Here is a 14660-nt window from a genome sequence, read left to right on the forward strand (position 1 = left end):
GAGAGTATTGGGAAATCTCCCTGCGGGTGAAGAGCCCGAAGGAAACTAGCAAGTGACTCGCTTGACAAAGCCTTGTTACTACTGGATGTACTACTAAATTTCTTAGTATTCGTGTTGAGCGGCCACCTCAAAGGTATTTTCACAACCCAGTAGGACTTGCATTCTTCCAGGATAATCGGCGACTGCGTGTCCTTTGAGCAGGCAAGCCCGACAGGCAACTTGTATTGCACGTTGGGCGACCTGTTGCTTTGGGTGCCTATTGAAAGGCTAGCTTGCGATGGTTCTGCACTATTTTTTTGACTCTCAATCCCATGTCCCCCAAGAAGCTTGTGCTCGGGGGCCGGAGGTTCTCCCGCAGTTTTGAATACCGATTCCGCACCTTTTTTTGCTAGTGAGCGCGTCGATTTGTGTAAATTAGAAGCATAGACATGAGATAAAGGGGTCTCTAATAGGGGCTTCAACCCACAATCCCTCTCTTGCAGAGCCGGAAGAGTTAAGGACGGTAGGGCTTGCAAAGTTGCGGGATTGGCAAGAGGAAAACTAGAGGCCATTTTTGTGCTCTCTATCAACAAAGGGCCTTTTAAATGTAGGAGCTAAAAAGTGAGCATATTCTTTCCGATGGAAATGCAATGAACGACAAAGCCAGGTTTCGGGGGACTCTCGGAGCAGGGTCACTTCGGTAGCTTTGTTCTGTTTGTTCGTGTACAGGAGATTTATCTTAACAAAAAAACTGCCATAAAACATGACATTAAGTATGCTGGTGTGGTCCCCACTTGGAGTAGCAGACCAATAGAACCAGAAACGTTTGGAGTTTTTGTGGATTTGCGCATGCTCTCAAGGGCACTCTTGAACCTGCTGAATCTTGAAACAGAAAATTGACATAAAGCTCAAATCATTAATTGTAAAAAACTTAGGCCTCCCCATGGTACTGTTGGCCTGTTGTGGCTTCCATTCAGAAACGTGTATTTTAGTCTCTTTGGCTGATGACCCGGGCGTCTAGGATGAAAGGACTGCCTTTTTCGAAAAAGAATGCTTTGTGAATGCCTTATGCATATGGTACCGTTGCTGTTAATGCAACTAATTGGATACTGTGCAGACGTGCAGGAGGTATGCGCATTCTCGTGTGCATACACCCGAAGCGCCAGGCTAGAGTTCGCTGGCCGGTCAGCGTTCATGTCAGATGCCGCCCATCTGAGGTTGGCTTGCCTCAAAGACCAAAGCCACGAAAATTTAGGCACAATGCGCCTGCTTCTGCTCGTGGCTGGATTAACCAGCTGCGGCACTTTTTCTGCAACTGGTACCCGACACAGCTTCCTCAGTAAAATGCTTGAGCAACCTGAAGGCGTGGTGCTAAAGACAGCAGAGATTCACAGGAATCTGTTTCGCGAGCCACCTATGTCAATCAAGCTGGAAAATCGCTATAAGTCCACAGGTCTTGGCGAGTTGGTCTCGCATTTGATCGACCATCACACAACGTTGGCGAGTGTCGGATCTTCTGGGATGCTCGCGAGGCAAGAATTGCTCAATTACCACAACAGTCAGTACTTTGGAGAAATAAAAATTGGGACTCCTGGGAGAAGGTTCGTCGTGGTAGGATATCCACATTCGTCGTCTGCCACTCATGGAGAGTTTGAACGCTTCTGCTACCCCAGGTTTTCGATACTGGCTCATCAAACCTCTGGGTTCCCGCAGCAGGATGCGACAGGTACTGTCTCTTCCAATGGAGGCTGGCAGTTCAGACTGTTACTGGGTGTTCGCAGGGGGGGATGTGTCCCCCATGAGAAATTTGACGCGCAGTACTCCAGCACCTTCTCCCCCATGCAGTCTGCGACGGGAGACCCCGCAGTAGCATTTATACAAGTAATTATCACTCCATATGCCCAAAATGCGTCATCTAATGCTGTCTATAGTACGGAACTGGAGCGTGTATCCTACAAATGGGACGAGACGTCGTAGAAATCGGTGGCATGTAGGTCACAAGCTGCAATGCGATTGAGGAGCAGTCATTTATTCCTTTATCCAGCAAGGTTCCAAACCAGGCAATCGGGCTGGCAGTTGAGGGTGCGTCTTTCATATAAAGCGGGCAAGGCATAAGGACGAGTGGGCATACGCCTTCTACAGAATCAACTCATCCGTTCGCTGATCTGCCCTTTGACGGGCTCGTTGGATTGGGCTTCCCTGATCTCACGCAAGAAGACGGACTTCCACCCAGCGCACTGCCAATCGTGGACCAGATGGTTAAGGAGGCAGGTTACTAATGCAATGCCCATTGCGCTCCTTCTGTTATATTGTCTTTTCAGAAAGTCTTGGACCGAAATGTTTTCTCCGTGTACATGAGTGAAGACATCGACAAGTGAATACGCATGTTGAATGTGCACCCTGCATGCCTGTTGTAAAATCAAGTTGATGAACTCAGGCCCGGAGAGATCTCGGTAAAATGCATACACTTGCCGAGACATGATGAATGACCGCAAAGTCGCACCAGTTTGGAGCAGCAGACCCCAAGTACACCTTCACTGGACACACCCCGAAGTGGTTCCCCGTTATTTCCCTTGGTATGTAACAAGTTTGCTCTCTGCATATCAGTGCATATGTAAATTGCTACTCTTAGATTACTGGTTTGTGCCTAACACTACTTTTGCAATACCTTGGGGCCCAAGTTCATCACATGCTCGTAGGGAGATCGGCCTTCACGGAATCAAGATTAACGGGAAGTCATTCGGTGTCTGTGAAAAGCACGGCTGCCATGCAGCAGTCGATACTGGATCTAGCTTGGTATGTCATGCACATGCACGCTAAACAGGCCTTGCGACCAAGCAGATTTTTGCAGGTTACGGGTCCAACATCTGTAATCAATCCTCTCATTCAAGCGTTAGACGTTGGAGACGACTGTTCGAATATTGAAAGTCTTCCGACCGTGAGAGTGCAGTTGCTGCTTCTCTTCTTCAGCAAGTCATTTCCGCCTTTAGCTCACATTTGTCCTCAAGGACGTTTACGGAAGACTTGTGAACTTCACACTTGAGCCCAGAGACTACATCGTCGAGGAAATCGATTCCGTAAGCACAACGCAACTGCAGAGGAGCTCGCTGGAGGAACAAGTGACGTGCAGAAAAGCCATCCAAGCAGCTGCGCCGCCGGCTTCATGGCAATGGTAAGCGATTTTCGCATATGTAACGCCGTCAAAACTAACTTTCGTGGCAGGACGTACCAGCGCCTCGTGGTCCGCTCTTCGTACTAGGAAACTCCTTCATCCGGAAATACTATACCATATTCGACCGCGATCACATGGTATGACAACGCCTAGTAAAATACAAACGATTTGCTTCGTATGTGTCTGCACTTTCAGATGGTTGGATTCATGCGGTAGGTTTGTTAAGGAGTCTATTGTCTTCCGACGAAAGCCATGACTCGCCCTTGTAACGAATGATGTAGGGCGAATCACGAGGGTACGTGTGATGATCATGTGGTTTCGCAATACAGCGTCTCTACTGCAACAATATTAACAGGTACCGGTACAGAGATCAAGGGAATGCCATCCTCCGCGACATCCGTGTCGGCGTCACTGTTCGTTGCAGCAAGCGCTGCTGTACTAGCACTGAGCCTTTTTTAAATTCATGCCGGATAATCTGGATGTTAAGTGGTGCGATACGTGGCATCATAGGTGCACTGTGGACAGGTCTCTATTCAGTCGTCTACCTTTTCGAGCGTTTCTCCCTGCAAAGCATGCAGAAAGCACGCAGTATAAGAAAAAATATACCACCATCTCAATAGGCGGTTGAATATACGCGGTGCACCACATGGAATTCACAGTTCGCAATCGGCTTAGGCAGCTTACATAGAGATTAAACCTGCGACGCTTCCGTTCTGGTTCGTTCGAGAGCTGTTCAAAGAGATCATGACTCCATTTTCCATCCGCATTGCTGACCCCTGCATACATAGAATAAGCAATAGTCCGGAAATAATAACACTGCGAAGCTTTACAGTGTCAGTAAGCTGCGCGGATGAGCGAGGGCAGCCTACCTGCTACAGGGTTTCGGTCTGGTAGTCCCCTGCCTAAGATTCCGACCTGCAGACGCGACATACACCAAGAAATGAGCACTTGTCTAGTTACATTGAGTTGGGCGAACGCATAAGTGTCGCATTTCGAGAGCTGCCGTACCGTTTTCCTGGTTCGGCTTCCAGCGAGTTGAGGCGAAACTGGCGCTGTTTGGAAGCGGCGTAAGTTTTGCTGGCCTGGTCTTTGGAAGGCGTCACTATGCAGTTGCATCTGTCGCAATTCGTTTGGATATGCATTACGGCCACGGTGCTGCAATGAAATAGAGAGGTTCCTGTCCGTTCGCCCTGGCAGAAGCCTCACAGATCTGCCGCTATTGCTAGGAAAGGGGGAGGACGGCAAATCGGAACGTTCCTCTCTTTCAAACCGATTCTGCCGGTAAGGTCTATTCCATTGAAATCTGTTAGCGTTGGGGGTCATGAAGTCGCCCCTCTCTGATAGCAGGCGTTGGTCTCTATAGCGCGTTCTGGAAGGGGATTCCCTAGAGTTTGGGTGCATGTCTGTCGTGACGAATCGCGACTCCGAGGGTGCAGTGGCCACAATCTTGCGCTTTGCAGCATTTCTTTTAGTAGAACTGTGCGTACTGCTTTCGCCTGAAAGTGACCTTTTACCTGCGTTGATTGGTTCATCAACACGCGAAGCATTTGCTCCACGGGTGTCCACCCTGTTTTCATGCTCTCGTTCTCCGACTGAACTCGTCCTCCCATCCGCGTCAAGGGAAACGTCAGTCTGACCCTTGGGCACTTCTCTCAGTGACGACGAGGAGCTGTCACCCTTGGAACTGTCTTGTCGAGAGCTGTGGCTCTCTTTTTGGAAGGAAGCACTGTCTTCCTTGTTGAACGGTGCATCTCCCTTAGAGCTGCCGTTCTCAGCGGCCTCTTCGGGCTCGGCTGGTGGCATGACTGATTCAGAGGGATGTAGAGCGTCTGCAGAATTGGCTTGCTCGGGTGCAGGGAGCTCGGTGGCAGAGGAGGATTCGAGTTTTGCGTCGTCCTGTTCAACTTCGGAAGTTCGATGCCGCAGCGAAGGCGAAAGCGATGAAGCCATCTGCCTGACTCCGGGTTCTTCTCTCTCACTCTTATCCCGCAATTGCGCATTCTCTCCCCCGCGGAGGCGCTGCGGCGTCTCTGACTCCCTGGCGTCGGAGTGAGCCGTGGAGGCTTCCACCGCAGTCGAGATCTGTTGATCTTGACGCCTCACAGCCTGGCTAGCCACGTCTGGCTCCTCACTCCTGTCCCCCCCATGACTGAGAGATGAATGGTTGGAAACGAGCTCAGGAGTTGGACGCTCAGCTGACGGAGAAGCAGTGGACTGTCGTGAACGCGATTCGCGCGTTTCGGGGTGTTTCTCGTGCTCTGCCAGCGTCCTTTCCCTTGATCTGCTGCCAAAAACTCTTCTGGGCGATCTGGCGGAATCCTGTGAGTGCCGTTTCGGGGTGTCGGCAGCTCTGCGCGTGGACGCGCTGACGGATCGCCGTCGATGTGTGTCGCGATCATGACGAGGTGAGGGACGGCTGGCTTGTTCCTCTTCCCTGAGCCTCGCGGAGCCAGTGGAGACGCGATTGCGCAGGTTTCTTTCGCTCACCTGGGAGCGCCGCGTCGCACTGGCGACATGCCTCCCTCGCGATCCGCCACTGCTCTCGGATCTCCGACGATGCTCCTTTCGACCGCCTCTTGGGGAAGGAAGTCTCCCGCCTGCCCCCGAGGTGGAGGGAGCAGCGCCTCTCTTGCGAGAAACACTGCGGGAAATCGTCAAACTCGAGCGCCAACACTTCGTATCGCGATGATCGCGCGCTGGCGAGTGACGACTTGGAGAGCGCGTCATGCGTCCCCGAGAGGCTTTCCGCGAAGAAAGGCGAGGCTCGCTCTGCAACGATCTACCCCGACTCCGCGAACGACTCCCTGAGCCGCCACGTCTGTCGGGGGAGTAGCGCTCCCGATGTCGACGACCAGTATCGCGATACGGGGGGCTGCGCCGTTCAGGTGTATGCTCCCTGCGCAGACGGCGCTCCACCGAGTAGCGCTGCATGCTGCGTTCATCGCGTCGCTCGCGATGGCGGAGCCTGCCTCGAGAAGGGGAGCGTCGATCGTCGCCTCGCCGCTCGGCTGCCTTCCGCTGCACGGGTGAACTTCTGCGCCTCCCGCCGCTGGAGAGACTCCGCGACAGTTCTCGACGCGCATTTTGAGAGCGCAGATACGCAGCCTTGCTGCCGAATCGCGCCGACGCGGCATCTCTCTGCGCGTGTCGCTCGTGCTTCGGGGGAGAATCCAGACTTCGGCTCCGCCGTCGATACGGCGGCGCTGTGCGTGGGCTGCAGTAAGACCGCGTGTCTCGCGCGTACCTTGCACCCGAAAGACTTCTGCGTCTGTAGCTTTCGCGGTGCTCCGAACTTGGAGGCAGATGCGGATGACGGTGGTATCCTCCACCCCCACGCCTCCTGTACTCTGTACTCGTGTATTCTGCCCGTCTGCCTCTGCGGCGGCTCCCACAATACTCGTCCCTGCCCCTCGAAGCGCTCCTCCTTACCTCTGAGCTGCTGCTGCGATCCTTGCCCATTGTGAGGAAAAAGCGCAGCGCGCAGATCCCTCCGCTGCGTGGTGATGGCGTGCCTGCTGGTGTCGAGACACCCGACGACAATCTGCGCAGATCACGAAACACGAAGGAGCGACGCCCCCTGCCCGTCTGCTCGGATGGAGGGCTGGCCGCTTGTCTGAAGAGCCGGCGCGAACTCAGCTGCCGCTAGGGGTGTGCGCGCGCTTCTATGCAACTGCTGTTGAACCGCCTCGGCTGTCCCCTCCGAGGGGGCTTTCTGATCTCTGGAGTCGGTAGTCTAGAAGTTAATGGATCCTCGCGCATGCCGCCTCCCTAAATCCGCACGGCAAGCACTTGGCAGGCCCCTTGAGACGCTGCAGTGCCTCGAGAAGCGCGACGGCTGCCCACAGGCGCCACGCGGCTTACGCAGCCTCTTGAAGCCGCAGGGGGGGGAGAGCGGGGGGGCAGTGGGAAGGGCACGAGGGAGGATCAGGCTGGAGGCAAGAACAGGCAGCTGTGCGAGATGCATATTTTGTCATGCTGAGACGAGGGAAGAGAGGCGTTTGCAAAGCCGAGAGGCCCTTGCACCCCGCACGGCATGCACCTGGAGAGACACTGGAGGGCAAGCCGAAGGGCAGCACCAACTGTAGTCGCCGCAAGCCCCTTGCTCTAGAGGGTCTGTTAAAGCCGCAAAATCAAGTACACCGCAAATAACGAGCGTTTAAAGGTGCACGGAGTGGTGCATCCCCGTAGGCAGCAGGAGGAGGCCTGTAATACACAGGCGGCTCCGCGCATACAGCCCAGCCCCACACTCTGGAAGCCTCGAGTGCATGTGTGGTGGCTAGGAAGAAGCGTCCATGAAAGCCTCGAGACAGCAAGACTGCTTGCAATTTACGCTCTCCTGCGAGGCGAATCCGAGGGTAGCTCGTCAACGTGCTGGCTGGCTCTTGCAGCAATGGCAAGCCTCCCTTGTGGCTCCGCCTGCCCCGGCCGTCTGGTACTGCCCATGGGAGATGACATGCACACGCACTTACGGCAAGGAAAACTGATGGAGGCTGTCACCCCTCTAATAAGGAGAGGCGGATGGTGGGCAAGCGCGGCTCAGCCTCGACGTTTCTGCAAGTTCGCTGGGCAGCGCTGTATCGATTTGCACTGCTTGAGCGTCGATGCACGGCTCGGAGGCGGGCGCAGGGAGGTAGCGCAGTCTAATTGTCGCTTTTCACTCATTTTTGTGTCTTCTCCTTTGTCTCAGCAACCGCGTCGTGGTAATGCCGAACACCATTCCACCCATAGTGACCTGCGGCCAGGCTCTGGCGTACCGAGAGAAGCTTTTGCAGCAAGTCCGTTACACACACATCTTCATGTAGGCGCAACAGGGTTTGCGTGTCTCTTTTAGAAGCTTTTCGAAGCGTTCTTGCGGCTCTGCACGCGTCGTTTCGCGCAGAAGTGGCGCTTTTGCTGGATGCTCTGCCCGCCGAGGCGAAGTTTGCCATGGCTTGTGTGCTGTAGGACTCAAAGGTGGACTATCTAATGACGCTCTACCTCTCCCCGGAGGTTGATTGCAAGGATATCCTCGAGAATGCGAAGAAGTCGCATGTTGTCGGGGTCAGTTTTTTGCCAAGTTTCCGAAAGCCGGCGCGTGCCTGTTCCGCTTGGGATGCCCTCGTGCCCTGCCTGCCACAATAAGAAGGAGTCTTGAAAGCAGCCCATTCGGTGTTTTTCAGCCAACTATGAATGCGCAGATCTACGTAGCGTGCCAGCAAATGTGGTTCTGGAATGCCTGCTTTCTGCTTCGCTGTATGGTGCGCACGTCGTGAACTGTGTGCTTCATTCAGGTCAAGTTGTATCCGCGTGGGGTTACAACGAATTCGGATAGCGGCGTGGAGGTTAGCTATTGAGCGCGCCTTTTTTGCTCGGGCATGCGTGGCGTCAATTTTTTTGCCTCTACTTTTTGCCTGCAGGGGGCGTGCTACATATGGCCTCTGTCATTTCTGCAGGATCTGTCCGGGTTCCACCCCGTATTCAAAACCTTAGAGACGTGCGGCCTGACTCTGCACATCCACGGCGAACAAGTCGGCGCCGAGCTTCTCCGAGCAGAGGAGCTGTTTCTTCCTGCCTTTGAAGAGGTATTTGCCAGGGGGGGGGGGCGGGGGAGGAAAACAGGGGGAAAAAGGGGAGAATTCGGTGGCTTAGGCGAGTCGGCAAACCGCACGTGGCAGAGCGCCTTTTGCAGCGCCACACTCCGAGTCGTTCAAACCCTCCTTGCGAATGTCTTTTTCATGGTGTTTTTTGATTTCTGTTTTGATTTCTGTTCCGCAGATTCATTCCAAGTACCCCGACTTGAAGATCGTTTTTGAACATATTTCCACAGCCGCTGCAGTTCGCGCTGTCAGAGGCAAACGCAATGTCGCGGCCACCATCACTGCCCACCACCTCAGAGTGCGCAGACAGACGGAGAGTAGAGGGCTCTTTGTTTTTTGTGCCTCCGACAGGCAGGCAGCTTTTCGCGCATGCACCTCGCGGTCCTTAGCACCAGGTAGCGCCGCGGCGCCTCCTGTTGTCTTCCTTCTTTCTCCGCTTAATTGTAGGGCAGTCATGCGTTTTGGTGTGCATGTTTGACAGTTGACCATTGCAGACGTCTTGGCGTCCGAGGAGGTTGAACGGCACATAAAGGAAGCTGCTTCTGGAGCTCGCTCGTTCCCCCCCACTGTCTGTTGCCCACATAACTTTTGCAAGCCCATAGCCAAGCTGCAGCAAGACCGCGATGAACTGCTACGCGTCCGTATGCGGGAGCTCCTGGGTAGTGTGTAGGATGACGAGCGCCCTTCCCGCCGGTGCGCTTGGAAGTCCTTTGTCTTCCCATGTGTTTTGCATGCGCCTTCCCTTTCTTCGGGCTGGATGCTGCAGGTTGTTCGAGAGGGAGATCCGCAGTTTTTCCTCGGCTCGGACTCTGCCCCCCACCCCCGGTGAGCGATTGTTCGCGCGTAAACGGGGGAGCCGTGCGGGAGACGCGTCGCTACACCGCTTACCCTGCAGTTTGGATGCCTCTCGATGCATGCGCAGCCACAAGAAGGAGGCGGAGCCACCGGCTGCTGGTGTGTTTACGCAGCCGCTTCTTCTCGCGGTGAGCACGCCACTCCTCCGTATGGCAGTCCCACCTGTGTAGAAGCGGCGCCGCTGAAGGGGTCCGAGTCAAGATTTAGCGTGCGGAGCTGCAGCCTGCTGCCCTTTCTGCGCGCAGTATCTCGCCGATACTTTGTCGCGTGCAGGGTGTCTGAAGAACCTGCGGGCTTTTGCCTGCGAAAACGCGGCGGCCTTCTTCGGCTTGCCCAGGAAAGGTGAGTGCTTCGTGCAATCGTTCCGCCGCGTCGCTTGAGGAGACTCGCGATCCTGGGGGAGTGCGGAACCGTCAACGCATGGGCAGACTTACAGAGCCCTCCGTTTCTCGTTGGGGGGCGCAGCTCCTTCCCTGCGTGCGGGATTGAAGTTTTCTTCGCTCGAAGGATACAGGCGACGCACGACAGCGGATGCTCCGTGTGTTTCGAGCTCCGCCGTGCAGCATGCACGCATGCAGCAGTACGGACAGTGGTGTGTGACGCCCCTCCAAGAAATGGTGTGCGGCTCAGGGCTGGTGGAGGGCGAAGACTGCGTGGTACTGGACCCGACGCCATGCCGTGTAAGCAGCTGCACACGGCCTTTTATCTGAGCTTCACTGCTTTGAAACTTGCGGAGGCAGCACAGAGTGCCGCTGCTGCACGGCGACCTTGCAGGTCTTAAAACAAGGCGTGCAGCTTCCTGCCCTGCTGCTGAGGGCGAGAACGCATGTAGGCGCTTCCTAGAGGCTTGCGACGGGGTCCAAAGTGACGCGAATAAGCAGTCCATGCTGTGCGTTTGTTGTGGTCTGCAGGTCCCTAGCGTCTTTGGCGAAGAAGAAGGCCTGGCAGAGGAATTAGTGCCTTTTTTAGCCGGCGAAGAGCTCGCCTTCTCTGCTAGGATAGTGCCCTTCACAGAGAGTCTGCTAGAGAAATAACTGCTGTAGTCAGTCAGCTTTTTTGAGGAGCCGCCGTCCACACACCGCTCCATCGAACGGGTATGTCCATAGGTCACCAGTAACTGGCCAGCCAAAGGAGCTGGCCAGTTACTGGGAAACGAGCTACAGTTGGGCTGGTAGGGCCTTCACCCGACCTTAACATTTGTGCGAGAAGGCGTAGCAGTTGTCACTTTGCAGCAGAAAAGGGCGCTGGACTGGCCCCTAGCTTGGGTACCTATTGTGTGAGTGTCTGAACTACCCAGTTAGCAGTTCATCCGAGGCAGCTCTTTTCACTTGTTTTGCCGCAAGCCTTTCGGACGGCAAATATGCATTCGACCAGAGGGGGTTTCCTGCACGAAAAGTCCTATTTTTGGCGCTTTCTCGCTAAAGGGACCCTTCTCGATACCGCTCCCTTCACGGCGTGCATTAGCCAATTGAAGAGGGGCCTCAAAATTTTTTTGGTTTTTGCAGCATGAGAAGCAGCGCTGGTAGACTTTCACAGTTTCCGTCATCCTATGCCGTGACGCGTATTACTAGGGGCATGAATTCGCAAGCCTAACGGGTACTCCCATGCCCAGCTCATTCGAGCTTTCGCGGGGGTGCCTCTTCCAGGCAGGCGATCATCGCAGCTGCCTTGTCTTAGAGCTTTTCTTCATTCACTAATTGAATATTAGGCAAATAATGGGGTCTGTACACAGTCCGTCGATCGATGGTTTCTCGTTTTTCTACACATGGGGAGTCTTTGCCTGTTGAAGCCCCGATATGGTTGGAGGGGCCCGGAGTGTAGCCGAGCCGGAGAAGGAAACCTTGAGAGAGTACTCTTTTAAATGCTTTTTCGTCTTGTTTTTTGCCATCGGAAGTGTGTTATGAGGACGTCTGCCGCATTCATCGGCCCCGTAAACAGCGTCCGTAGCTCTCCGTGTTTAGGTTGGTCGCAGGCTTCAGCTGCCACGCCTGCTTCTTCTTTCTGCCCCTTCACGCCTGCCACTCCTGAGCACTTGACGCGCAAAAATTCTCTTCGAGCTTGGCATTCGCAGAGGCCTGCTCCCCTTGTTTCAGGTTACGCTGGGGGGGTTCCGTCTGCCGTTCCACTCGCCTACCTTGACAAGCTGCAAACTGCATGGCGCGGTGACGGTACGAACGTTTTATTCCACGAGCCCCTGTTGTCAAGGATAACCACTCTGTGCGCAGAGGGGAAGGCAGAAGGCATCGGCGAAGAGCGCTCAGAAGGCTTTCTATGGAATTTTCGCCATTCACGGTGCGGGAAAGCCAAGTCAAGTCGAGAGCGTATACCGATCAAACGCGCACGCGGTGCCGCCCGCGCACTTTGAATTCAGTAGAAGTCCTTTTATGTGATTGCCTGTAGCAGCATAAAGGGCAATTAGGGCGGCACGCGTCGAAATCTGCTTGCCGGCTTTTCGGGTAAAAATCCCAAGGACCAAGGGCTGAGTGCCTGCTGGCTTGTGATATCTAGCGGAGGGTGCATGGCGCAGAGAGCTGCAGCGGCGTCAAGAGCAGCAGCTGCGTAACGGGCACATCATCCGCATTGTGTGGAAGAACTAGAGCGAGCAAAAGACGAAGAGCAGCAACATGTGCAGCAGCTGGCTGGCGCTGGCGCCTCCGTCCGTCATCTGCCAGCGAGACAGAGTCTTGAGCGCCTCTTAGATGGCCTTGCGTGTATGTCTGGTGCACGTCTCGGAATCTGCTTTACAGGAAGGCGACGCTCACGGCAATGGAGTATGAGGTAGACACTCAGGACGGGACTGAAGTGGAGGAGCAGTTGCAGCGCTTTCAGCAGGCAGTGCATGATCTGCGTGATGCGTTACAGCAGCTAACGGCGAGTCCGCCGAGAAGCGCTTACGACAGACAGCAGGCGACTACGCGTATCCACCGACTCCAGCAAGAGGTACCTTTGAACGCAAGCTGCGAGAGAAGCAGTCAGCAAAGGCTCGATTGCCGGTTGTGTTGTTGTTAGGGAGAGAATGGTGATGGTGCGTGGGTGGGTAGGCGGCCTCTTCAGCGTGTGGAGGTCATTGCAAGCACGGTATTCTGTGTTTCTACAGTGCACTTCCTCGTCGTGTAGGCGCGTCGTATATATATATGTGTGCATATATACGTGTATATATGTGTATATATATGCGTGTGTTTATGTATATATATATATATATTTGTACATATGTTTATATGTGTAAATATATATATATATGTATATATATGTGTGTGTATATATATATGTATATATATGTGTATATATATACATGTGTATGTGTGTGTATCTATATGTGTATATGTATATATATTTATATATGTATATATATATGTGTATGTATATGTGTATATATATTTATATGTATGTATATATATATGTGTATGTACATATATGTGTATATGTGTGTATGTATATATATATGTACTTGTGTGTATATGTATGTATATGTATGTGTCTATGTATATATATTCATATATGTGTATATATATGTATATATATATATATATGTGTGTATACATATATATATATGTGTATATATATATATGTGTGTATACATATATATATATATGTATATATATATATATGTGTATATATATACATATGTGTGTGTATGTACATATATGTGTATATGTGTGTATATATACGTGTATGTATATATGTATATATATGTGTGTGTCCGATGTTACCCCCAACCTCAGGCCAGCGTGTGCAGTCGCTCTGTGGCGCTAGAACTGCGCTGCTCGTCTTCCCTGCTTACTCCCGAGTCGATCTCTCGGTTGGTGCGGCGTCAGCGGTCTCTCCAGGAGCAGTTTGCGTCTATCAGCGAGGAATGCGAAACGCAGTTGCTGGCTGTCAGCAAGGAGCAGCTGCTGGAGCGCGTGAGTCGCGGCCAAGAGCCGCCGCAGGAGACGCCAGATCTTTCAGCGCAGCAACAGAGGCAGCAGCTCGTCATGCTCGGCGATGAAGTGCAGGATCAAACGCAAGTGCGCAGTTGAGCATGCCCATAGAGGGGCACTTGTGTCGCCTTGCGTCCCTTCCCTCTGCTGGGGGGGGGGGTGTGCTGGCACTGGGAAGCATTTTTAATGGGAAATTCTCGAAAAGGGGAGGGCAAGGATACTTTTTGCTAAGGGAGGCGCGTTGGCGCTCACCGGGGGAGCCTGCGCAGAAGGCGTGTTGCCCTTCGTGAGGGTGGATGGAGACGGTTGGGCTTATAGAGGGAGTGGCTGTGGAAAGTGCTGCTAGAGGCCAAGTGTCACTTCATATGTAATATATGTGTATATTAATATATGGATGGGTTCAGGGGGTAATTCGAAGGAGGCGGCTCCTTTTCTCGCGTCTCGATGCATGTCCTACCGTATTGGGGTAGAAGCCTGCCCGTCGGCGGATGGAGCCGTTCGTGCACCGCGTGCGAGCGCCGTGTGGTCTGTGTGTGTGTGTGTCTGTGCCGTCATCACAATCAGATAAGTCTTGCCCGCACGCAGCAGTTGGTCGCAGAGACTGAGGACATGGGAGGCGCTATTTTGCACAAGATGCAACAGCAGAACGAGCAGCTAGAAGGGGTAAAAGACCGTCTAGACGATGTGCAGTTCAACTTGGCACAAGCCAAAAAGACGGCGCAGACAATCGCGAAAAACGCAGCCAGCGACAGATGCATGCAGTGCCTCTGTTGCTGCGTGACGCTCCTCCTCATCGCCTCAGTCGTCCTCATCGCGCTCCCTGGCAAGTGACGTGCCGTGAGCTACACACGTGAACCCGGCAGCCCCTAGCCAGGTGTCGGTAGGAGGATGAGGGGGAGAGGAACCTGAGCGAATTGCGTCTTCGGCTTGGGCTACTCGAAAGCATGAGTCAAGGCGGAGCAGACGGCATGTAGGCTCGCTATAGCGATGAACGCGCCGTTCGCTCGACCGTTGCAGCAGCGCTAGGGTTGTAGTAAAAACCTCGCCAGCGGTGCCCTCCTGCCGCTCACGCCACAACTGAGAGGTCGAACAAGAGGCGAAAGGTGCTAAGCGGCACAAAAGCAGCTGCGGACCACAGGGAATGTGGCAAGCAGGCAC

The 14660-nt window shown here is 53.6% G+C and overlaps 4 protein-coding genes across 4 annotated transcripts; 3 read left to right on the forward strand and 1 right to left on the reverse strand.

Annotated features, from left to right (window-relative positions):
- Positions 1-1239: 1239 nt before the first annotated feature.
- Positions 1240-3610, forward strand: LOC113146795 (phytepsin-like). The gene is made up of 18 exons (XM_026335186.1): positions 1240-1590; positions 1653-1705; positions 1761-1860; positions 1911-1969; positions 2024-2061; positions 2122-2246; positions 2301-2353; positions 2417-2432; positions 2486-2555; positions 2612-2618; positions 2679-2775; positions 2831-2917; positions 2970-3056; positions 3110-3151; positions 3202-3288; positions 3347-3363; positions 3433-3446; positions 3507-3610. The coding sequence occupies exons 1-18, from the start codon at positions 1240-1242 to the stop codon at positions 3608-3610; spliced, it is 1407 nt and encodes a 468-aa protein (XP_026190971.1).
- A 74-nt stretch (positions 3611-3684) lies between these two features.
- LOC34624133 lies at positions 3685-6234 on the reverse strand. Its single transcript, XM_026335312.1, has 4 exons — positions 5894-6234; positions 4021-5792; positions 3836-3927; positions 3685-3714 (listed from the first exon to the last, which is right to left on the reverse strand). The coding sequence occupies exons 1-4, from the start codon at positions 6232-6234 to the stop codon at positions 3685-3687; spliced, it is 2235 nt and encodes a 744-aa protein (XP_026191097.1).
- Positions 6235-7541: 1307 nt separating this feature from the next.
- On the forward strand, positions 7542-10616 carry LOC34622076 (probable dihydroorotase). The gene is made up of 12 exons (XM_026335320.1): positions 7542-7672; positions 7839-7926; positions 8096-8191; positions 8422-8472; positions 8584-8712; positions 8906-9025; positions 9209-9364; positions 9494-9552; positions 9650-9748; positions 9779-9889; positions 10214-10262; positions 10494-10616. The coding sequence occupies exons 1-12, from the start codon at positions 7542-7544 to the stop codon at positions 10614-10616; spliced, it is 1212 nt and encodes a 403-aa protein (XP_026191105.1).
- A 1732-nt stretch (positions 10617-12348) lies between these two features.
- On the forward strand, positions 12349-14333 carry LOC113146790 (novel plant SNARE 12-like). The gene is made up of 3 exons (XM_026335176.1): positions 12349-12522; positions 13305-13589; positions 14067-14333. Exons 1-3 carry the CDS (start codon positions 12349-12351, stop codon positions 14331-14333), a joined length of 726 nt encoding a protein of 241 aa, XP_026190961.1.
- The last annotated feature ends 327 nt before the right edge of the window (positions 14334-14660 follow it).

The sequence above is a fragment of the Cyclospora cayetanensis genome, unplaced genomic scaffold (assembly GCF_002999335.1).
Source record: "Cyclospora cayetanensis isolate NF1_C8 unplaced genomic scaffold, CcayRef3 CcayRef3_contig_112, whole genome shotgun sequence".
Taxonomy (NCBI): domain Eukaryota; phylum Apicomplexa; class Conoidasida; order Eucoccidiorida; family Eimeriidae; genus Cyclospora; species Cyclospora cayetanensis.